The 24163-nt window shown below is 41.7% G+C and overlaps 2 protein-coding genes and 1 long non-coding RNA gene across 7 annotated transcripts in view; 2 read left to right on the forward strand and 1 right to left on the reverse strand.

Moving 5' to 3' along the window:
- ATF3 (activating transcription factor 3) overlaps positions 1–24163 on the forward strand; it is a 160852-nt gene that overhangs the window by 348 nt on the left and 136341 nt on the right. The window lies entirely within an intron of this gene.
- On the reverse strand, positions 401–14851 carry LOC311434889. 5 transcript variants are annotated; one of them, XR_014691804.1, is made up of 6 exons: positions 12817–14851; positions 12257–12283; positions 7430–7610; positions 6951–7239; positions 2518–2661; positions 401–1914 (listed from the first exon to the last, which is right to left on the reverse strand). It is a non-coding gene; the product is annotated as an uncharacterized lncRNA (long non-coding RNA). The 5 variants fall into 5 exon arrangements; XR_014691806.1 differs by having other exon boundaries at positions 401–1217; positions 12817–14845; XR_014691807.1 differs by having other exon boundaries at positions 401–1217; positions 6951–7212; positions 12817–14844.
- Positions 14964–24005, forward strand: SDE2 (SDE2 telomere maintenance homolog). The gene is made up of 7 exons (XM_084515368.1): positions 14964–15122; positions 15301–15418; positions 17461–17572; positions 18171–18340; positions 19068–19179; positions 19820–20219; positions 23198–24005. Exons 1-7 carry the CDS (start codon positions 15012–15014, stop codon positions 23417–23419), a joined length of 1245 nt encoding a protein of 414 aa, XP_084371494.1. The 5' UTR covers positions 14964–15011; the 3' UTR covers positions 23420–24005.

Raw genomic sequence — 24163 nt, forward strand, 5'->3', positions numbered from 1 at the left:
CAATGGAGGGAAGGCGCCGCCCCGCCCCCTGGCCCCGCCCCCTCGCTGCCTGCCCGCCTCCCTCCCTCCCTGCCTGCCCGGGCGCCGTGTGTACAAACACAAAGGCACGCCGCGAGACGCGCCGCGCGGGGCGGGGGCGCGCGGCGGGTAACGGCCGCACAGGGGGTAACGGCCGCCCAGCCGCCCTTCAGCCGCCCGCTGCGAAGCCAGGCTCGGGAGGGCAGGGGCAGCTCGATGCCCTGTGGGTTCCCTCCGGCTGTGGCAGCCTCAGGAGGAAACGCGGCTGAATTTAGCAAGCGCTTCCAGCACGCCCTGCTGCTCAGTTACGCCGGGTGCTGTGCCACGAGGGAAAGTCACTTTGTTTTCTGCTGACATCGATAATTCGGCTGAGATACAGAAGTCGGATTTGATTCGCAAAGTCTTTATTAAAACCGATAAACACAGCACGGTGCAGCTGTGCGCAGGCACCCAACCCGCCTCCAGCAGCAGGAACAGCCGAGCCATGGCAGCAGAGTGATTTGCCTGGGGTAACCCAGCCTGCTGAGGAGCAGAGCGTTGCCAGCAGCACAGCGCCCTGCTACAGCACGCTGTGGTCCTCACATTCGCACGGTGTATGCGGCCACAGCACACTGGCCCTCACGTACACACGGCGAGCTGCCCTACGCAGGCTGCTGCACGCATACCATGCCCTCTGACCCTGCTGAGCTCATCAAAGGTGTCTGCTTGGGGGAAGCTACCAGGGGATTTTAGTCCAGAAGTGGATTAACCGACCTGTTGGCACTATTCTGTGAGAGAACAGCACCTTAACGGGCAGCCAGAGCGAGACCCTGGAGCTGCACGGCGGCACGCTGCAAACTTTAAGCGGCAGGCAGCAGGACGGGCACAGCCCGCAGGCAGGACAGGGCGCAGCTGGGAGCGCCACAGCAGCGCTGCGCTGCCCCCCCCCCCCGCTCCTCCCCGGCGCCGCGATTGGCGGCAGCGCGCAGGGAGCCCGTGACGCGCGGGGCGGGGCCCGAGGGCTGTGGCGTTTGCGAGGCGGGCGTCGCGCTCAGGGCTCCTGTGGCGGTCGCACGCACCTCAACGGCTCTTGGTGCTCCTCTGCCCTTCGCCCGCAAGAGATCTAAGCTAGGAGGATTCCGCTGTTTAGCTGACAATAGCGCGCCGAGGGCAGCGATGGTACCTCACCCGCAGCCAGAGTGCCCGCTGCTAGCATGGCCCTGTTGGTAGAGGAAATGAGGTTAGGGTGGAGAGCGGCTGGAGCCAAAGAAAACTGAAGTGACACTGGACAGAAAAGGGGAACCTTCAGATGAGGAGCTGTTGGATGTTTCTAACACCTTTCACAGCCCCTATCTAGCTCCGAGAGGCAGGCTTTCACAGCCCATACATGTTTTGGCTTTATATCCAAGTAGCATACGTTTTCCAAAATACTATCTTTCACCTTCACCTTGCTGGGAGACTCTTATCTTGCTGCGGACAGTCTGGACAGAGAAAGGAGTGCATTTTTCATACCAGGTTGGATTAGTTGCAACTCATTGTATCAAGCTGAAAATACTGCTTCAAAATTGTTACTGACAATAAATAAATAAATAAATAAATAACCTATTGCTTTGAAGCAAAAGCTTTTGCCTCAGCTTTTGGACTCAAAGCTTAAGTCCTTCAGACAGCTCCTAGTCAGCTCCGAATACCAGAATAAGGCATTGGGCCTGGTTAGCACGAGAGCTAACAAACCATCATCCCCACTAACATCACAGACCGCAGCAGCTGCCCTCCTTTCCAACAGCACAGACTACAAACCCCAGAACAAAACAAAGCAGAGATGAAGTGTGCCTTTTTAAGGCACTAGGACAAAGGAGAATGTACAAGTCCAGAGTATAATTGTTCTTAAGCAACACTGCAGGCATCTTTCAGAACCACCTGAAAAAGATTTTCCACTATAAGAGACATTCGGTTTGTTGTATCACCAAACTAATTCCAAACAGTCTCCGATCAAAGAGTTTTCTTTCCTATCCCCACAAAAAGCACAAAGTAAAAATCCAAACTACTTAGCCTAGTCCCCACTCAACGAATAAAGAAAGGTCTCCTCCTGTTACCCAGGGGAAGTTAGGGTTGCTATTAATTTTTATGTGAAAAGTTACTCAGACACTCCAGCGAGGGAAGGAGTATAAAATACCAGCTTTATTTATATACAACAGACACGTGCCTGCCTCAGACTTCTACACCTATCTTCCAGGATCCAGTTCTCCCTTCCCAGTCTCATTCAAGATCCAGTTCCTTCCTTCAAACCTCATCTGCACTCAGGTTCTGCATACTTGCTCCCTGTCTCAGCTCCCAGGCTGCTGGACATTTTATGATTTCACATTCTCTAAACAACCTCCTTGTTTCCATGTATTTCTTCAGGCAGTTTATTTTTCCTCTTCTTTTTCCTCGTCCCTATCTCTGTCTTTCATGCCCTCACTTTTCACACCAGACCATTCCCACCTCCCCCCAGTTTTTCAGCCAGTTCTCCCAGTCCCTTACCTGGTATCTTTCCTTCTGCAGCTCCCAGCCTCGATAGCCTTTCCTAGGCAATTCCAATCTCTTGTCCAGTATTCCTTCATCCCCGCTCCAGCTCTGGCTAGCCTGCTGGCTAGTTTCTAGCTGTGGTTGTAGTTAAAATTTCGCCTAGAAATTAAAGTAAAATCTAAGTACAATATGCTAGGAAGTTTTTAAACTATCTCCCTCTTAAAGTGTATCTTCACAGGGTGAAAACATTTGTAACCCTAGCTTTGTGTTAACAGTACACACCAAAATGTATTTAAATGTTGTCCTAAATAATCATCTGCACATTTTCTAGTGTTTTTACTAGGAATTTACTAAGGGCAGCAAGCACTGGCACTTACAATGGAAAGTACGAGTCATTTAAAACCTCAAAATGATTTACAATAATGCTGTGTAAATAATTTTTGTTTATTAATTGTTTTGAAATTATCTATGTCATGAGCTTGTAAAACCACAGAAAGTATACATAACATTGTAATAGAGTCCATTGTAATACACAACTCTTTGGCATGCTGGATCGGCTATTATATCATACAATGCACAACCATTTGTATTATTTATACTCTGTCAATAAAGAGAAAAAAAGCACACAGGCCCAAACTAGTAGCTGGATCTGTAGAAATGTGCACCTACCAGAAATACAGACAAAAAGTTGTATAACAGTAGTACACATCACTTTTTTCACCTGTTTTCATTGGGTCTTTCAATCGTGTATTTTGCCTTTTCCAGTTCTCTAAAATATTTCACATATATTGACATTATGGCCCTGCTATTTAAAGAAAGGTCTTAAACATGTATACGTCTAAGCCCCTACTTAAGCTCCATTGACTTCAGTGGTAGATAGATACTCTTAAGTTTAGACACACACTGATGTACCTTCCTGAAGATTGATCCCAAGGAAAGTCCCACTGTATAAATAACAAATGATGAGTACCTGTGCCACAGGTACAGGAGTCTTGGAATTCCTGGGTGCTTTATTTTAAAAGAGACTTTATAACTTAAAAGAAACTTTAGCTTAATAGAAAAGCGTTTTTTTTTTTTTTTAAACATACTTTAAAATACATTAAAATAATCTATAATGTGCTGTTTTATTTTTAAAATACTTTAAAATGGAAGAATATCAGCCCTGTCAAAGGCACTTCTTTTCACACTTCAAGCATCACATCTGCACAGAAGATTCAGAACAATCTATTTTGGAGAAAAACTGTATTTTTCTACCATCTCATAACCCAAGAACTGTAAATCTGATTTTATTATTATTTTTTATTATTATTCCAGCCTTTTTTACACCTCTAATTTACACCATTTCACTGAGACTGAGAATTAAAAACTTCTTCCAAAAGGAATTTCAAGGACACAGTTCTAAGGAGTGAAAATAAAGTAAATAAAATAAAGTTCATGACTCATGGGTTTTGCTTTTTGGATTACCGCAAATTTTTAGGAGGCTTGATGAGTTTGATTCAACCTCCACTTTTGTGGTTCCTCTCCAGCAGAGACTTATCCAGTGCTTAATTTCTCTGAGTACATGCTTGCTTTTCTATATGGTTTCCTGTCTGTTAATTCCCCGTGTATCATCAAGGATTCTTTTATTATAATCTCATTTATATTGCCTATTATAACATGCATACACCGCTGGAACTCATCTCTCATCAGTAGTGAGGTACTACAGAATATGAACGAGTAAATAACATTACATTAAAAAGTACTAATTCTTTCTTTTCCATGGTCAATTGAGTTTCCTCTGGAGGAAAGTGTGGTACGCAGAAAACCTGTAAAAGCAGCCTATAATGACATCCCAAAGTTACATTCCAGTTCCCATCTTGGTTTCTTACTTGTTTTATTTCTTACAGCTTTTAAAATATGCTTAATACTTTAATATCTATAAAAATTCAAGTCTGTTACCTTTTAAAGACTGAAAGTTAAAATATATATTTAATTGTTCTTCTCTGTGCATCAGGCAGAGCTCCAGGTACCTAAAGGTTCACTGTAGCTGTAACCACTGCCTCCATTTTTACTTATCAGCTCTGCAAGGGCCTGTATATGACAGTTCATTATCTTAAGGTGGAAACAGGACTTTGAATGTTACACACACACACAAAAACAGTATTCCTATTTTATTAACAATATAAAAACCCAATGCAGAAACCAAGGTAGCTTTTTTAAACAGCTACATTCTATTTTATATAACGTTTTCACTATGTTTAACTTGCAAGCTTAATATCGGATAATTATATTCTCTTTTGTTACAATATATGGTACGAAAAAGGGCTACAATAAAGGTAGCACACGTTTACACAGTCAGGGACCTCCCCTTGTCAAGAGGGTTTCCCCTTCTTAATGGTTTTGCTGAGCTTATACCCTTTTTCTTCCTTTTCTCAGCATACCATTATGCTATTTTTCTAACGCTTAACCAGGTCCTGTCCGTTCGGAGTGCACTGAAGGGTTAACTGAAACAGAAACAGAGTCCTAGCACCAGATAGGGAATAGCGTTCAACAGATAATTGGGAGGTTGTTGTACTCAAAGGCTGGAAATTACGTGATAGGGCATAGTATCTGTGATTCTTAGATAAAACCCGATCAAATGTCATAATGCATTTCAGAAATATGTTGCGAACTATTATTACAAATCTATGTCCAAGGCCCTGAATGAAAGGGCTAGCGGACAAATAAAAAGGAAGGAGAGCTTATCCTCTGTAAAGGTAATAGAAGATTTTGAAATTGACTGTACCTGGCTGAGTTAGTGCACGTTGATAGACACATTTCAGGTGGGCTTTTGCAAGATTTTCTACAGTACGGAGAAGAGCAATTGTTCCGGGGAACATTTCTTTCTAAAGTTACAGTAGCACAATATTATTAAACTCATTTTAGCTCTCCTGGTTCCTCACACATGACTAAATTATTATAACAACCTTTTCCGTCTTTTAGAAGCCTTGTATTGTAACGTGGAAGGACCTGCCTGGATATCTGGTGGGCTTCATCCTAACAGAGACTACTGTAAGATCTTTATTTCCTAGTTTGTTTGTGTTGATGGATTCATTAAAGCTGCTAAGGAGAAACAACCAGCACAAACTCCGATTGGTTCCCAAATAAGGTGCCTACTACTCTAATGATTTATTTTGAGATCCTGTTGTAGTACAGTTTCAGCAAGCTGATTTGCTCTAAGACATACACACTGGCAAATAAACCCCTGCAGGCTTGCATTAGGGAGTGAGGGGAAAAAAAAGGCTCACTGTTTTCCACCACCCATTAGGCTCACATTGGCCTCATTTTGCAGCACTGTTCTTGTAAAGGATGTCTTTTTTTTTTTTTCCTGCACTGATGCGGTATCTAGCCCATGCTGACACTGCCTTTAAAAGCTCTTTCTGTGAGCTACTATACTTGACAGAACTAAAAGAGTAACATTATTTATTTAATTTCTTTGCTCAGTGGGGTAATCTCATGAGATATGAATCTCTTCTTCATAAGGGCCCTGGGGACAGCAGTCAGAGCAAAACTCAGGCATGGTTTAGTATAACGCAAACAGCACAGAGTGCAATACTTGGGCTCCAACAGCAAGCAGCCAAACAAAACATCAGGTATGATACCCAATATCCTAATTTTTTGCAGTAATATTCTATGGACGGGTTACTTTCGAAATAGATCTGTTTCTTCTAAGTGGAAACACATGAGCCAAAGATTGTCTTGAGATGGCATCGGTGCTTCACAAGCCTAGCTTGGGAGTTAGCTGAGGAAGGTGCTCAGAAATGAAATTATTATTCTGAGGGCTGACCGTAACACAGTTGTGAGGTGTTCTGCCATACCGCATCTTTCTTAACAAGGACTCCCAAACATGAAAACCTACTTTAAGGAAAACCGGTCTCCCAAGTGACATCAGAAAAGGGAAAGAAAAGATGGAGTGGCAGATAGCGTATTTTAAGACGTCAGGAAAGAACATTAATTATGTTCTTTTCAGTCTGAGATGACAACAGTTTGTTTTTTAAAAAGAAATTAAAGCTGCCTTTTTCCCAACATTCTTAGTAAGTCATATTTTGTAGACTACACTGTACTGTGCCACATTTTGAAATTATTTTGGTCATATCTCCTCTTCCTCTTTGCAAATTTGCATTTTATGAGGCATCTCAACGCGAAAACCACAGTTGCTGTTATTAGTGCTTAATATTAGTGCTGTCCAGTAAAGTTTCCTAATGCCCAGAAACTTACCCAACACAATTCACATCCAGCCCCTCTACAGAATAATAAACATGTCCTTACTACACATGGTTGGGTACCTACAATCCCAGCTGAGAATAAAAGGATTTGCAGGTATTAAGCACTTAACCTAGCCTAGTATGCCTTTGTCTGCATTTCCAAACTGGGGCACCACAATTAAAAGCCATTCAAAAAAAAAAAATGCTTTAGATATGTCCACATACCTGCCTTAATGCCCTGAAGAAGCATGTGTTAGAGCAAGAAATAGAAGCTCCTGAACACACTGACCACCTTCACGGGGCCCAGTCGCTTTAAAGCAGTCCAGTGGTCCTTGGTGTATAAGAACTTCTCAGGCAGCACCAATTCTTCCCACATGACTTGTATATCTTAATGAGTTGCTGATAAGCCCCAAATCCCTGCAGACAGGTGATGATAACATCAAGATCTCATCTTTCAGTTTTGAATTTTAAAGAAAATGTCAGGCAGCTGTGCTGGCAGAGACGAGTTTGGTTCCTTAACAGTTCAAAAGCCACCCAAACAAACAAACAAGCAGCACAAGGCAAATGTGAGTGAACACATTCATCATGTGCTAACACTGTGTGTTCCTGGCAAACCTTATGTTCTGCGAGGACTGACTACAATTTGTGTATGCTAAGTCCTGGCACCACTACTTAAAGCATTTGAGTGATGTTAAAATACCAACCTCATTCCAGGCCACTAACACGGAGAACATCAGCTGGTTTAACGTGGGGTGCTGAGGATGGATCTCAAGACAGAGGCAGAGAAGCACCACTTGGAGCCTCAACAACAAAGAACTGTAGGAAAGGTCACCAGCCTCTGGGCAAGAAGGTTTTCAAGCACAGCTCCCATGCTGGCACTGTGTCCTGCATCCATCAGAGAGGACACACAGAGACTAAATCCCCTCTGTGAAGGAATAATTTGTCCAATACTACTTAAATTGACATTATACATGCCATAACATTGTGAAGGTACACCCTTCAGCCTAGCCCTGACCCACAGTGGACAGCTAGCATTCCTGGGAGCTGCTGTCATTTCCCACCTGCAAAAAAATAAGCAGTACCCTTCTCCCTTGGTTCACTGAAGAATAAGCTAGCTCTCCAGCAGTACCAAATTTTGGTATGTGGCTCAGAGGAAGATCAGCCACCCCATGTCTGCAATATTTAAGATTATTGGTTATGAGACCCACAACATCACTTTGTAAAGAGCCTTTGCAGGTAGAGGGCTGCCTGCACAAACCCTGCAGTGAACACACATCAGGGCCATGCCTCTTTCCGCAGACCAGAGACATGGCTCTAGTGGCAGGGCAGCTTCTGATAAACCATTCCTGATACTTCCTGGTACAAAAGAACAACGAGGGTGGGGTGGGGAAGTATGATGATGACAAAAACAAACAAACAAACAAACAAAACAGAAACAAACAAACAAACAAAACAGAAACAAACAAACAAACCAGCAAATACCATCCACAAGGCTTTCTGACTGTGACTTCTACACACTAGCACAACTTTTTCACAGCACTTCTTTGATAACCAAGCTTTCTGACATGCTCTGGTACTGACAACACTCCTAGGCCAGAGCCCAAGCCAGGCAGGAACACAAAGGACCGAACGCACAGCTGTAACATTGCCATGTCGCTAATGTTCAAGTATAACCATGTGGGGACACGATTTTTCCAGGCCTCACATAAATATGACTTAAAAATCCTCAAGGGGCATACTCTGCTGTATTACAAATTCCTCATAAATGACGTAATTACCTCTGTTTTGAAAAGGATTAGATGAAATACCGGAGAATAGTCCAGAATTCACTGATGACAGTTTAATTTCGTATGTATGGGTGCGAAAAGATGTTGTATAAACAAAATGGCAAACCATTCAAATATCGAGCAAACAAAAAGCTTCTCATAGCTGTAGAGTTATAAAATCACTGTTCTCCAAACTCGAATTTATCGTATAAAAAACAGAGACAAATGAGCATTTTGTCCCCAAAATTGTACTACTGCATCCATTATTATTCACTTGCAAGTCCTCTTTAAGCCAGCAGAACGTTCTCTAAACAGGAAGATAAATATTACTGCTACAAGAACCTTGTCTGAATGTGGCTGGTCAGTAATGACCTGGGCAAAAGGAAGCCGTGTCGAACTCAGCATCCCAAGAATGAAGCCTTTCTGCACTGCAGACTGGATCCGTAAGTTACGGTGTTTCTCCCTGAAGCCAGTGGAGCTTCGACAGTTTGCAGTAGCTGAGGCTCTGACTTGACATCATATCAAGGAGCAAACAAATCAACAATGTGATCTGCTTTAAACAGGATTTATGAACACCCACAGTGTGCCATGCCTAGCACCAAACTGCTAACTGTTTGTTATCTCTACTGAACATAACTTGAAAAGAAGGTATGCTTGTTTGAGGCACTCTAAATTTTTGTCTGTTTAAAAACAGATTTTTTCTTCCCTTTTATGCATTCATTTCCTTTGTACAATATTCCCAGGTAAACCAAAAGCAACCAGATGAGGGTTAGGTATTATAATCTGGCAGCTCCTCCCAACTAGTGGAAATACAACTTCAGTTTTAGCAAGGAACATTTTCAAATTAGCTTTCATCTCAGATGAAAGACATAGAAGGAACCTAATCTCTCTCTCTCTCTTTTTTTTTTTTTTTTTTTTTTTCCCCCTCTCATTCAGCTGATCATTTCAAGAAAAGTGCACTTTCTTTTGCTCTAGGAGCTTCATATTATTGCAAACAGCGTCACAACTGGATGAAAAGCTCACGCTGCAAGGGCATGTGAAAGGCAATCTGTAGCGTTTCTTAAAAACTTTAAGGCATAGAGGTCTGGAGCATTAGAGATATATCGTGTGCATGGTACTGATCTCATCTTGTATGTTCACTCTTAGCTTTGGACTTTTGAAAAAACTGCCAAACATTTAGATGCCAATTAAGAAACTAGAATCCAGATCTTACACAGAGAGTAAGTAATTCAGTGCAGTTAACTATAATTAAAAGCAGTTAGCTTTATTATGGGGAAAGCAAAAGTAAAGAGGCAGAGACCTACTTTTGGTATTGCTTTCCTATAAAATATACTGTACATTACAACTAACCCATTCATCATTCTCCAGCTGCATTCAGTTAAAATTAATCAGGACAGACCACATCTAAGCACTGAGGCTAGCAAATAAGAGTAAACACAAGGATACAGAAATCCTAGACTCTGATTAGCAGAGAAGTATCAATTTCTGCAATATTACCTGGGTGTCTAATTAGCCAATTCACCTCAAACCATTGCTGCCAAACTTAAAATTACTAACAACACCACAAACAATGCTGACTGTGCTGGTGATACTCATGGCCAGACAAAACCAGACCTCATTTCCTCAGGTTCACTACCTACATATGCAGAGCCGTGCATATTTCTTCCCTGAAAGAACCCAGTTTAGACATCCTTGCATAGGATGGAGACAAAGATAAGATACACAGCAAAGGGAGTACTGTGATGTGATTTTTAAATCTTGATTATGTCTAAGTATCTCCACCATTACCAACTGTGATCTATAAGAACAAAATATAGTTACTCACCACAGACTTGTTAGGAAATTGATAACTAGGCATTCACAACAGAAGCTGTTGTACTAATAAGGGGTAATATAAGTCATGCAATATCTGTATTTCTCCCCCAGCTGCTACCAACTCAGCATCAGGTATCATAACACGCTGTCTCGAGCCATTGTGCTGATGACAAAAAAACTGAAGCAGATGATTATTTACATTTGGCAGGAAGCTGCACTTGCAAATATCAACTTAGATTAATTATGGTTAATTACATTTTTGTCAAACAGTATGATGTCAGTATCTGAAGTAAAATATGTTCTCTCATGTCATACAGCATCTTATTTATTGTCATGAGAATGTGCACACAGAGGTTACTCTTCATGCTATCTTGATCCCCCGTGAAAAAATAATGTGTGTAACATGTTTAAGGTTTGCAAATACATTATCTGCAACTTACACTTTGTGATACCATTAAAATATAAGAGAAAATATATCCAGATGAGCCAGTCTCCACATGTACTACAGCATATGATGGACAGTCTAGCAGATGGAAAATCCATTCTTAAAAGATTTCAAATTCTTGAAGTGACTTCAGATTCACTTTTGTTAATATCTCCGCACACTTACAATATTGTAAAAGGAATATACACATCCACTTCATATTTTAACTGATACCTTTTAGCCCTTCTCCCTCCTCTGTATAGGAACACTTCTAAAAGTGGGAAACATTGAATTCTTACCAGAATAACTTTTAACCCAAGCTTTGTTAATCTGGGTACCTCAGCGAACAACTACTTCTATATTCTTCCCTCTTTTTTTTGTGCACATTAGAAGTCAAGGGCCAATGAGTATCGTACACCTTCTCTCAGCGCAGAGTCTTGCATAATGCAATCCTGGACTTGACTGAGGCCATTATTAGCTCCTGTAAAGTGCTGCTACTACTATTAAAATGGAATATACTGGGACAAGTAGTAAGGATGAATGAATGAGTGAATAGCATTTTGATGGTTATACATCTGATGGTTCTAGATACTAAATACTTAAAAAAACTCTACTCCATGTTAAATGTAGTAACAGATTTTAAGCAGAAAATAGTCTAGCACACTACATGTTGTAGGCCATAGAACTACACTCAATAACTCAGGCATCACATGCACAGTACCCAGAATAAAATAAGAAAAGGATGGGTGCTCTCATCTCTGAAAATTATGTCAAAAGAGTAGGAAATTTTATATTTGAGCAATTGTCCTTACACTGAATTGAGAAAGCAGTGTAACCAGTTTGCCTGAGTTTCACTATTTAAAAGTTGGAATACTTACTTATGCTATAACAATAGTGTCAAGTTAATTAATTATGTCTGTAAAATCTCTTCTAAATGAAAGACGTTAGGCATGATTTATTATCTCTACAGCACCACTGCAGAACAACAGACTGATTGTTGTTTTATCAAGGGGATAAGATTTCTAATAAAATACATTTAAAAGTGGAAATTACAGTAACAGCCTTTTTGACTTATTTAGACCTGTTTTGTGGGGAGCAAGGCAACATGCTTTTGATGAGTTCTAGGTATAGAAGTATAATGAAGAACAAGAGATACAGGAACACTCACACAGCTCTCCTGGGGACAGTAATGTTGCACTAGCTAAATGGTATTGCATAGATGATGCAAATAGGGACTAAATACCTAGCACTGCTGCCAGACCAAGCTAAAAGAAAACTACTCTTCTATCCAACAGATGTCACTTCCAGCCTGATTCGTTGCAGGGATCTGTGCCAGTCACCTACCTATAGCCACCCAGAACTACAGACAGTACAACATTAACAGCCCCAAATTACCCGTGAGGTGACAATGTATGACCTATAAAGGGCCTGATTTATTTTATGACTCCACTGTTGTCAGCATTCAAGTTCACAGGTGCATTACTGCTACAGCATGCATCTGCAGGCCAAATTCAGCCAACACTTACCAGGGCCAGGAAGTCAGCAGCACAGACCTGAGGGTAGAACAAAATATTCAGAAAAGACACGTAAGAAATGGCCTGTGAATTACACTGATTCAGCACTTCTACTGGACAGTCCTGCCGCCCAACTCTTTCCTGGATATCTCTGCCTATTCTTTGGCCTGTACTGGCAAGCTCCACACCCTCAGTGCCAATAGCCGGAGTTTCAGAGGAGGAAATGAATCATGCCCTTGGAATGCAAACTGAAAGCCTGCAGATCTAAGAAAATAGTTACTCATCTGTGTATACATATACATGCATAACTCGTGTATTGCCAATTACATTTCAATCTGATACATGAATAATAAAAAAAAAATAAAATCCAGCAGAATTCAATATTAGATGCATTCCAGAGATACAGCACGTGGTTATAAATGAAACAAACAGCACCATGTGACTTAAAATACAGCGTGGGCCGAACTGGGGCCTGATCCAGCACAAAATCACCACAGCTTTTCCTGGCTACAGGGACATCAGATTGCATGGTCACACCGCGACCACACGACACGCAGTTCAGAAATACCAACCTGCTCTTGGGAGCGAGATAGCAAAGGGGTGTCTGGACTGGGTCAAAATGCTTTGTGAAAACGAATACAGTGTAAGCAGGAGCCGGCCAGGTTTGATTTATTAATTTGCCAAGGTGATCCCATGGGGAGATCCCCTTAATTGATTATGCATTTGTTGACGTGAAGTCCGCGCTTGCGGGTCATGCCACCTCTGTTTGCCACACACCCTCGGGGCCGCCTGGCAGCACAGCCCGATCTCCACACAGCCCAGCCGAGCAGCACGGCACTCCCACAGGCGAGAGCAGCCCAGAAGCACGGACCAGCCCCGTCCTTTTAAAGCACAGCCGCCTTGAGACCTTCAATTCGCCCCAGGCCCTGACATGGCCGCCTATCTGCCTTCCTAACGGCCTGCAGGGTGGCCGGGGAGCCCCCGGGCCCATAGCTGAGGCAGGCAGATAAACCTCCGCCCGGCGCCAGATAAGCCGCCGGCCCCGGCACCCGTCCAGCCTCCTCTGCAGGCGGCCCCGGGGAGCCAGGACGAGCCTCCCCCGGCAGGAAGGCGGCTGAGGCGGCAGGTGTGCCCGGCTGATCCGCCACGCTCGCTGCCGGCAGCATGGAGCAACCGCACCAAGCTCAGATCGCACCGACTCTGCCCATCTTCCACCCTTTGGGTGTAGGGATGCACTGCTGCATCCCGCAGTGATCATAATTCCACCGATATGTGAAGCTAAGAGGCCGTTTCTTGCCTTGGAAATACCGTATCAGCCATCCGTTGGCCGCAGGCCAGATTTGTGTGGCTGTATCTGCACAAAAAGCCCCGGCTCTTGGTGACTGACACTGTCGTAGCAGTCATAGAGGGGCAGGAGGCTGCCGAGCCTGACCGTGTTTCTGCCGGTGTTTGCGAGAGTCCTTACAAGATGCAGGCAGCAGCAGCCTACCTTTACACATCCTGTCCCCAGATGGCTATATTGAAGACATTGAAAGCATTTCGAAGCCACTGAAGAATGCAATACTTGCACTGCTTGGATCTCCATCGTGCCATTGTACACATCTCCTTCTGCAGAGATAGAGCTGTACACCTTCTGCTAACCGCTCTTCGAACCCCCTGCTTACGGGTAGCTACTGTCCGTCACAAAGAGCTCAACTTTCATCCTGATTTAAAAGCATTTTATGTAACTATGCTACTGAATCAGCCCCAGGTTCCAGAGTTTGAGGCCTCTTCCCTAACTGTACACTAAAATGCATGTAGGAGTGAGCAGGACAAATAAATCCATTGCCCTGCACCTCCTTACCTGCAATTTGTACCACCTTTGATTGGACACACAACAGCTGCACGTTTCTTGTACTCACCACACTGTCAGTATTTTGCCACGCTTCTCATGCTGCTGCCACCACTACCAAAGCGGCAGATCAGACAAGCGTGTTTAGAGAAAGTGTGTATTTTGCCTGCTATTATGTTCTCACAGAGGCGCTGCGACACGCTTTAAAGAGCCTTTATAACCTCGTAGGCTGCACTTATCAATCTGAATCAGAAAGGTATAATTATCTAGTGTAGAAAAGGGGCGGAAACGGCTTTTAAGATTGCTTGTGCCATGCACACTGGCAGACAGGGCATTTTGTCTATGCAGCACTCCAGATGAGCCATTCTCGGAGCCATTTCCTAAAGCAGAATATCAGGACACTGCTTGTGAGCTTCTATTCCCTCCCAGGCAAGGTCCTCACATTTCAGTGTTTTCATGGTAAATGCAGACTCCCCTAGACCGACCACTATGAGCCAGTGGTAAAAACACCTAAATGCTCAGAATGACCTTACACAGATAAAAATGATAAATTGGGTCCCTGAACGGACTGAAACGTCAGTTTGACCCCTGAAGGTTAACATACAACACACGCAGGTAACCTTTGGGGAGGTTTGCACCGATAGCAGCTGAAAAAAAAAATAAAAAATGGAAGCCCAGCAACTAGGAAACCCCCTAAAGTAATAAATAAATAAATAAATAGCTAATAGTCACTAGCAGCACAGCTAAACCACCCAAAGACAGGGCAGAGACCCTACGCGCAATATCCCCAATATCCCCATCCCACCCTCCCCTTATCAACCCGCACCAGCCCCCCCCCCCCCTTTCCCTCCCTACGTCACGCAACCGCGCGCCCGTGACGCCAGCGCGGCGCGGGGCGGGGCGGCCGTTGGCGGCCGTTGGCGGCGCGGGGCCAAGATGGCGCTGGCGCTGCTGAGGGAGCCGCTGGGCTCCCGGGCGCGGCCGCTGCCGCTGCCCCCCGGCGGCGGCTCCGTGCGCGGCCTCCTGAGGGACTGCGCCCGGCGGCTGGTGAGCGGCGGGCAGCGGGCACGGGCAGCGCCCGGGGCCGGGTTGCGGGCTCCGTGCCGTAACCGGGGAGGTCCCTTCCAACCCCTCTGATTCCTCCTTAACGGCTTACTTCATCAGATTATTTCGTTTTTTCCACCCATCGTGTGACAAAATTGTGTTTGTTTGTTTGTTTTTTTAGTGTATTCCCGAAGAAAGTTTGTACGTGAAGTGCAACGGGCGGCTGGCGGATGACGACGACGAACTGCAAAATGGCATGGTGTATAGCCTGGAAACGAGGCTTTGTGGGGGAAAAGGAGGTTTGTGCCTCGCCGTTTCCTTACTAATTCACGTCTGAGCTTTAAGTTTTATTTATTTGTTTATCTATTTTATATCTTAAACGATACTGGTATCAGAAGTTGTAATCTGGTAGCAGATATCTCGTAATGCAGATGATTGTGGGCTGTCCACAAAGTAAAGCCAAAGCTGAGAGTTTACTTTAGGTTGGCTATTAGGAACAACTTCTTTACTGAAAGGGTTGTGAGGCATTGAAATAGGCTGCCCAGAGAAGTGGCTGAGTCACCATCCATGGAGGTCTTTAAAAGCCATTTAGATGTAGAGCTGAGTGATGTGGTTTAGTGGAGGACTTGTTAGTGTTAGGTCATAGGTTGGACTCGGTGATCTTGGAGGTCTCTTCCAACCTAGATGGTTCAGTGGTTCTGTGACAGCCGTTGTTGGCACTGCTCTGTTTTGCATCCCTAGTTAGCGTAGCTCTACTAGCAGAAATCTGTAAGGTGCCTCTGAGTGAATTCAAGATCAAAATTGTATTTAAAAGGCTTCTTAGGCTCCTAAATTTCACTTGCTGTCACTTATGACAAGTATTCCAGCTACAAAGAGTCTGTGGCTTGAATATGTTATATAACTTAATTGATTTTGTCTTTTCTCATTTGAAAAAATAAAGCCAAGGTCTTAGTACCCTGAGAACTAAAGATTTTGGCCTAAATCAGGCTGCTTGTATTGTTAAAATATTTTAATGTTGTTGTAGATGATGTGTTAATCACACAAAACCGTGCAGCCACTGACAATGTGGGCATTCTCTAAAATCTAACATAAAGGATGAAACAAGTTTAGCGGAGTATATTTGTGTATAAATGAAGTCCATATACGTTTGCTTTTTGAATCCAGTTCTTGAAGTTTTCTGGCTGTTGAGCTAAAATGCTGAATAATGGTGCAGCCTTGCATCAGACTGCATCTCAGCTTGCTTTGCCTTCTTCATAGTTTTAGAAAGAACTGAAAAGAAATATTTCTGCTTTAGCTTATGAGCTATTGTGTTGGTTGGTTAGGTGCCCTAAAAGTATTGCATGTTTTATAAGCTGCTTGTTGTATAGCAGCCATCTTCCTCACCTATTGTCTGTCAGTTTCAGTTATCCTGGGATGCCCCAGGATGCACATGCTGTGATTCACTCTGTGTTACTGATGTGCTGTTGGAGTTGCTTAAAAATTGTTCTTTGACAATTTTGTCTGCTTTGATTTGACTTTGTAACATAAAAGACTGATTAAAAATAGGCATACAGGCACAGTTCAGAAATACCAAGACTTATTGTATGATCCCAAAGAATTACAGATCGTGCTTATCATCTTATAAGAAGACTGAGCGCTCTATTACCAGGTCTAATTCAGCACTTGCAACCTTAATGAATTCATTGCTGTTGATTTTTGGGAGCATGTCTGGCTAGGTGTAACAACTAGGTTCTTACTCTTCAGAATGTGAAATTCAATAGCGTGTTCAATGAGCTACATAAATTCTCATCGCCAATGGCAGTAATGGGTTTTATTAGCTGAATACAGTACTTCTTCTGCCTCATGATCCAGTAGACTATCTGGATGGGTTGATATATGCAACACTTCTTAAAGGTACTTTGAGGGCACTGATGGTACAGATGTGTTTAGCTTTTAATTGAAAAACTGTGCTTGGTACTTTCAAGTTGCTTAAAGGACTTTATTAATCCACATTGTCTCTTCGAGGCTGTTAAGTGTCTTTCTCAAATTTGAGACAACATAAGATGGGACTTGGTAAGAAAAGTTAGCCGTAGCTGAGGAGCATATAGAAATCTGTTTTGGGGGGCTGTCCAGCATAACATTGTCATCATGATCATCTTGATGAAGTGGGTATGGCTAACTCCTAAAGTGTCACTTGGTGACATTTCTAATGTGTTGTAATTTTCAACTTACCCCATGTTTCAGTAGCATTGAGGGAAGAAGTGTTGAACTCCCTATATTTCCATAGTTAATTCTTTTGTTTTGCATTAACTCATCTCCATTTGTTTCTGTTTATCTAATTCTTGATTACTTTTTTCCTCAGGGTTTGGATCTATGCTGCGAGCACTTGGTGCACAGATCGAAAAGACAACAAATAGAGAGGCTTGCCGAGATCTCAGTGGAAGGAGACTTCGAGATGTCAATCATGAAAAAGCGTGAGGCATTTTATTAGAAGCTAGCATTATAAAATAAAGTGACTGCGTAACTCAATATTAACAAAAGAGGTCATATGACAGGCTGTTATAGCAATGAATTTTTATTTTGAATACTACAAGGACTGAAAGTGAAACTGTAAGCAAAGGTAGACTGGAATCGCAGAATGGTTGAGGTTAGAAGGGACCTCTGGAGGTAAACTGGTTCTCTCCCCCTGCTCAAGCAGGGGCACCTAGAGCAGGAGGTCAACAGCATTCTTTTGGTATTAATGTATTATTGAAAAATAGAGGTGATTGTACCCTGACCTTCTTCTGAGAGAAGACTGATATACACGTCTTAGATTTCTAATCTGAAAGTCTCACAGTTCTGTCTGAAGCTGCAAGGCCATGATACTGGGGAAAGTTGACCTTCACGCTGTTTCTGGCTTCCAGAATAAAGTTTATTCTCGTTGTTTTAGCAGACTTTCTGTATATTCAGTAATTCCCATGAATGTTTTTTGTTCTGTTTTTGTTCTTCAGCATTTGGTAATTGCAAAGTAACAAACAAATATTACATTAAATGTTGGAAATGCTCTCATTTTCATGGCTCTGTAATCTGCAGGATGGCAGAATGGGTGAAGCAGCAAGCAGAACGGGAAGCAGAAAAAGAGCAAAGGCGCTTGGAAAGGCTGCAGCGGAAACTTGCAGAGCCAAAGCACTACTTTACAAATCCGGACTACCAGCAGCAGTGTCATGAAATGGCTGAGCGGCTAGAAGATTCAGTCCTTAAAGGTATTGCAGTTTAGCTTTACTTTGTCTCCTCAGAAAATAAAGCAAATTGAAAGCCCCTATGACTGCAGCCCAGCATGAAAATTAAAGAAATTAAAAAAAAAAAATGCTGACAGTAACTCTTTCAGTTGAATTACATTTTAAACTCCAGTAAAATGTGTTGAATTATTTTTTCCTCTTCGGCTACTGCTTTTCTTAAATTGCATTGAGTAGTGTAACACAGATTCTAGCGATACTTTATCTTACTGTGCTACAGTGTCATCTCACAGTAATATCAAAGTTCTGTGAAGGTAGTGTTGGTATTTCATCAGTAAGAATTACGTAATCATTTTCAGTAAAATGACAATACTTGATCAGGTCTTACGTGAAAACTAGAAATGGAATACAGCTACAAAATAGCTTGTTTCATTTACTGTTCTCTGTAGTTATTTTATTTATCCACTGGTTGTTCCCTTGCTGGCAGCTTGATAGTGAAACTTGAGGCTGAATGGGATGTAGAAACTAAGAGTTCACATCAGGAATCCAATTTTAAGATTAACTCTGTCTTAGTAAAGCAGAAGAAGAAATCTTTTGTCGCTGCTGAGTTTGAAGCTTTGAATTTCCATAAACGTGCACTGACAGTGATTATTTCCAGTTAGTGTTTTATACTGCATCTGAAATAAAGAGGCCTGTTTTAAATTCTATTTATGAGTTGTATATCAGTGAAGTGGACTTTGACTTCCTTTTGTAGGACTGCAGGCCACTTCTAGCAAAGTAGTGTCACCAGGAAGCAGCAGTAGTCGGAAGCGTCCAGGTGAATCTGGAAAGAATGGAACAAAATACGGAAAGAAAAAATGCTTTTTGTAAGTACTATGACTCCATAAGACTTTGAACTTAATGAAAATTTGATAAATGTAAGCAAACATCTCATCCAGGAAGTAGACTTAAATAGCAGTTAGTAAATGTAAATGTTAAATTAGTAAATGTTAAACGTGAGAACTCTTAAGTAAATTTTGATGGTTTCATATAATTCTGTCCCAGCAGGAGCAAACTTTGCTTGCAAAAGTAGGCATCCTTTCTTTCTGCCCTGTTTAATATGGTTATGTTCTACTAACACCCATTTTCTTTTCTTTTTTTTTTTTCCATTAACGAATTCAATTTAAAATGAACTTAAAAGAGCCAACCAAAACCAAACAAACCTCAAACCACAACAGCTGTTTTTTCCTCATGTAACATGAAAGAGAAGGCATAATGAGTCTCCAGTGGTGCTTGGAGTAGCAATAGCTAGCACACACTTTTGTATTGGGATTGCTGTTAAGACATACACCTGCTCTTGGGGGATGTCAGGTTCTGTTTGATATTAGCAGCTCTTCATCTTACTAAACTATTCTAAATACCTGCTAGAGTAGTTCAGTATATCTCTTTGAAGCAACTTTTGTAAAGAAAAAGGTTAGAATTAAGAAGGTGAAATTTAGATAAATATTTATGTGCTGGTTGTTGCAGGCTGGGATTGGAAGGATTGGATGATACTGACAGTTCAGATTCTGAGAATGACAGTGAAAACGATTCCCCTCATGCATCTGACGAAAGTTGTCCATCAGGCAGCGGATACAGTGAAAATGCTGGAAATTCAAGCAAGTGTTCAAACAGCCCTGTGGATCCAGCAGAACATAGCCCAGTTGCTGAGAAGGCACCGGAGCAGCCAGAAGTTAGTGGAAGAGACCTGCAAAGGGAGATGCATGAAGGTGGGCAAACGGAAATTCCGGCTGATGAAAATAGTGAAATGACAAAGCCCCAGAAGGAAGAGGCCCAGGAAAGCAATGAAGCAACCCAAGCCGTGAAAGAAGAGGTGCAAGAAAATGTTTCTTCTAAGGTGCAGGAAATGAACCAGTCTCAGAGCACAGTAAGTATGAAACAGTACAAAACATAATAGGTCTCTTTCTTCAGTTGCTTTTACTTGATCACTTTTTTTTCTGTGATCCACAAAGGGAAGGGGAAAGGATCTGCATCATTTGAATTTAATGCATTAGATATAAGTGCTCGAGTTAGAATAATCCTCCACCTAAGAAGCTAATAGAATCTTCAGGGTTTGATACAGAGCACAAAAAATCCCAAGGTTAAAAAGGAAAAACTGCTTGACTGAAGATAACGTGTTTCCATACTTACGAAAAGGGAATGTGCAAGATAATGGCAACTGCCGCCAAGTAAGGCTCTTAGCCGACAGTCTCTTCACTGGTAACCGTTAGCTCCACATGCAGGAAGTAGAATTGTAGTAAAGTGGCAGTCTTGAGAGATCATAAATATAGTGGGTTAAGGCAAAACTTAACAAAATTAAGATTTTTCTTAGTTTAGAGTTTCTACTAAGATGTAGTTCCCTTGGCTGTGTAGTGTTGTCTTTCCCAAGATCTGCATTTTTTTCTGTTTGTTTTTTCTTGTTCCATGTTATAAGGAATTCTGGATCCAGAGTTTGATGCAGAAGGTAGAGGAAAATAAAACCATTCTGCAGGATGAAAGACTTATCAATACTTCTTGAGACATTACCACTCTCCAACTTGATTAATCTTGCTTATAATGTGGTCAATTATAAACATTAAGATCAAAACTTTAAAATTAAAAGCTGTTGCATGTATATGCTCCCTAAACCAATCAGCTGATCAGTGTTTCTCAATATTTTATTTATAAAACACTTGAGCCTAGCTCACTGAGAACCCTGGTGTGCTGCAAATTTCAGTTTTCATTTGACCAGTGAAAGTCTGAAAGCAGCAGTGCCTTTTACTAGACAAGAAAATTAATGTAGGTGACAGGCTTTGCCTGAATTTGCAGTGGATGGTGGAAGAATGGCTTTAAAATCGATCATCTTCTGTATCAGTGATAGAAGCTCTTCTATACTGTTGCTATACCATTATTCCTCCTGGCAATTTGGGTTGGTGTCAGAGCACCCTCAGCTGGATCAGGGGCAGTGCTGACCATGAGGTTCCTTCTCTGGTGATAGGCAGGAGGATGACAGGGATTTTTGCAGCGGAGGCTTTGCATTGGTCTTTCAACCAGAAGAGAGTGCAGCTTGTCCCACTGAATTGATGAAAGCCCAACTAATATTTGGCAGTAAACGTTGCCAATATTTGTGCTTCATTGTCCCTTGGATAATACTAACATTTGGAGGGGGCGGGGGTGGGTGGGGTTGGAGAGGGAAATGATGTATCAAGTATTTTTTCAGGCTAGAAGAGTTGCTTGAATTTTCTGCCTTTGTTCAACTAGAGCAGAAGGCCTCCCCTTAATTCAGCCATTGCCAATGGCTGAATTCTGAAAAGTAAAGGTTTAATACAGTTAAATGGGGAAAAAAAGATCGGGACTATAATCTGATAAATCAGAACTTGATCATCTATTGTACTATTAAAGCAGGGACATTATTTTAAAATGGATGTTTACCGTTCTCCACTGTTTACCTTTTGCTTAGTATTTGTGAGGCTGCCTATTCTTAGAACAGGAAACTCCACCAGTGGCAGATTGTTATTGCAGGTGGAAATATTTTTATAACAGTCCTTGATGTTTTTTGTGTGTTTTCTTTTTTTTTTAAGTAGGACTAGAATACTGAGGCAACCAGCCTTTTTTGTGCGCTTAGCAGGACAAAGGTTCTGGTTCTGCTGAGTTATGAACTCAACAAAAACAACTAGCACTAGTAGTCTCACTGCTGATGCTCCTTGCTCCAAAGTCCCTTTGATACCTCCAGTGTTATACTTGCCCCAAGACTAATAGCTGCTTTAAATACTGAAGGAGTTGTGGTTGATTTTCTGTTGTCCTTAATGTGCTAGCAGTCAGGGAGTTAGTAAATTCCTGCTGTTGAGTTGTAATGTCCTTGTCTGCATTATTCTGTGGACAAAACCCTGGGTAACCTGCTGTTGGTAACCTTACTTTGTTGGTAATCCAGAGAATATCCTGTGAATATACCAATTTTCTTTTAAGATTAAACTTTCATAACTTTTAATGTGTCAAGATGAGCTTTTTTTATTAATCTTATTTGTACCTATTTCTTTAATTAGTGTGTAACTGCAATTAGAACAACTAGAATAATTGTTCATCCCCCTCCCTGCTACTGATAGGGGCATATCGTTGTATTCTGCGTGTCGTTAAAAAAGGGATGATAGCTTTGTTATGAGTCTGGAAGCCAAGGTTAAGCTATTGAGCTGCTAGATGAGGTGATGGGCTGTTGTTTTTAGTCTTTTTTTTTTTTTTTTTTTTTGCAAGTACTTAACTTCCCTGGGAATAAAAACAGTGCCATCTATTTTGTCTCCTGGGGAAAAGGTTTAAGTACTGCCACTTGTATTTTTATTTTTTTTCCTTCTGCTATTGCAAGTAGAATGTGTTAATTCTAATGGAGTAATTAAAAAAATCACCTATGCTTATTTAAAATGGCTGGTGCTTCTGTTTTGGACGCTGTGTATGTTGCAAGATTAAACTTGTCTGCAGCTTGTCTAGACATGTTAGAGTGAGCCTTTAACTAGCTGGCAGAGGCACTGCAAAGAGTACAATTGTAGCAGCACAGCCGGACACTGGGTATGAAGCCCACCTGGGCATTCACCCTGCTCTTGGGTGTGTCATTTCTGTTCAGATGTGCATGTTTTAAGGCTAAGCTGCTAGCTAGCATAAATTTGCTTGCACGTGATGCAGTAACGCTTTGCCTGGATAAAATAGATACTGCTAATAAAGATAATATCCAGCCTAACATATATGGAAACAGATCAGCTTCATTAAGTAAAGTAATAAAGACTTCGAGATAATCCTAATTTAAGGTCCTCTGCAAAATCAAGTATTTTGTCTATACTTGCCCCCCTCCCTCCGTCAGGAAGAAAATAATTGTGATATTGGATGTTTTTCTCTTTGCAGGAGGTGGAACCAATAGACCTACTTGCATTCAACTCTGCTGCTGAAATGGAAGTGCTGGGTTTAGATAAACTGAAGATGCAATTGATGGCTTTAGGACTGAAATGTGGAGGCACTTTACAGGAACGAGCAGCAAGGCTTTTCTCAGTGAGAGGTCTCACTAGAGACCAGATCAATCCTTCCTTATTTGCAAAGCCACCTAAAGGGAAAAAAGCGAAAGTTTAAATTATTTTGTCTGCGTACTTGTTTTCTTTATTCTATTTCCATTCTGCATTGCCACATAGAATACTTTGTTTTCACCAGATAGATTTCTGTTTCTATTTTTAATGAAGTTTAGTTAACACAGAGTAAGTTGCTAAACAGTGAATTAGTTTTGTGCTCGTTATAAAGGAGCGATACAGTGTCCTTTACAAACAGTTATAACAAGTCTTAATGTAACAGAACAAAATCGCTGCAGATGGGAAGAAATAACCTGAATATTTTGAATTCGATAATTCTATGACACTGTTGTCACTTATTTTGAGAAATATCAATCCTTTCTTAGCTTTAGTTTGAGTCTCCTTTGTTATGTATTCAAGATAGCACAGTTACAACTGTCAAGAGATAAACATCAAACTTGTTATTTAGGCTTAAAAGCTGAAGTTTCTTTATATAAAAAGAACATTTTTATATGGATGAGGTCAGTATAAATACTGTTCTGTAAATTTGTGAAATGTCAGGTATCGATATGATATCGGTTACTAATTAGTGTAAGTATTTCTTTTATAAGAACTAGATAAATAAAGAAATTTACTACTTTTGTTCTTGAAAAGTCTCTGAGTGAGGAAAAAGATTTACATCCTTAAGAAATTAAAAAAATAAATTACATTTGTTGCTTGCTGAAGATTGGTAAGATAATGAGTGATCATCTGAACCTGAATGGGAAATTTAGAACAGGCTTTAATTTTTTTTCCAATGGTAAAAGCAATG

This window comes from Aythya ferina (genome assembly GCF_964211825.1).
Source record: "Aythya ferina genome assembly, chromosome: 3".
In the NCBI taxonomy this organism is placed as follows: Eukaryota; Metazoa; Chordata; class Aves; order Anseriformes; family Anatidae; genus Aythya; species Aythya ferina.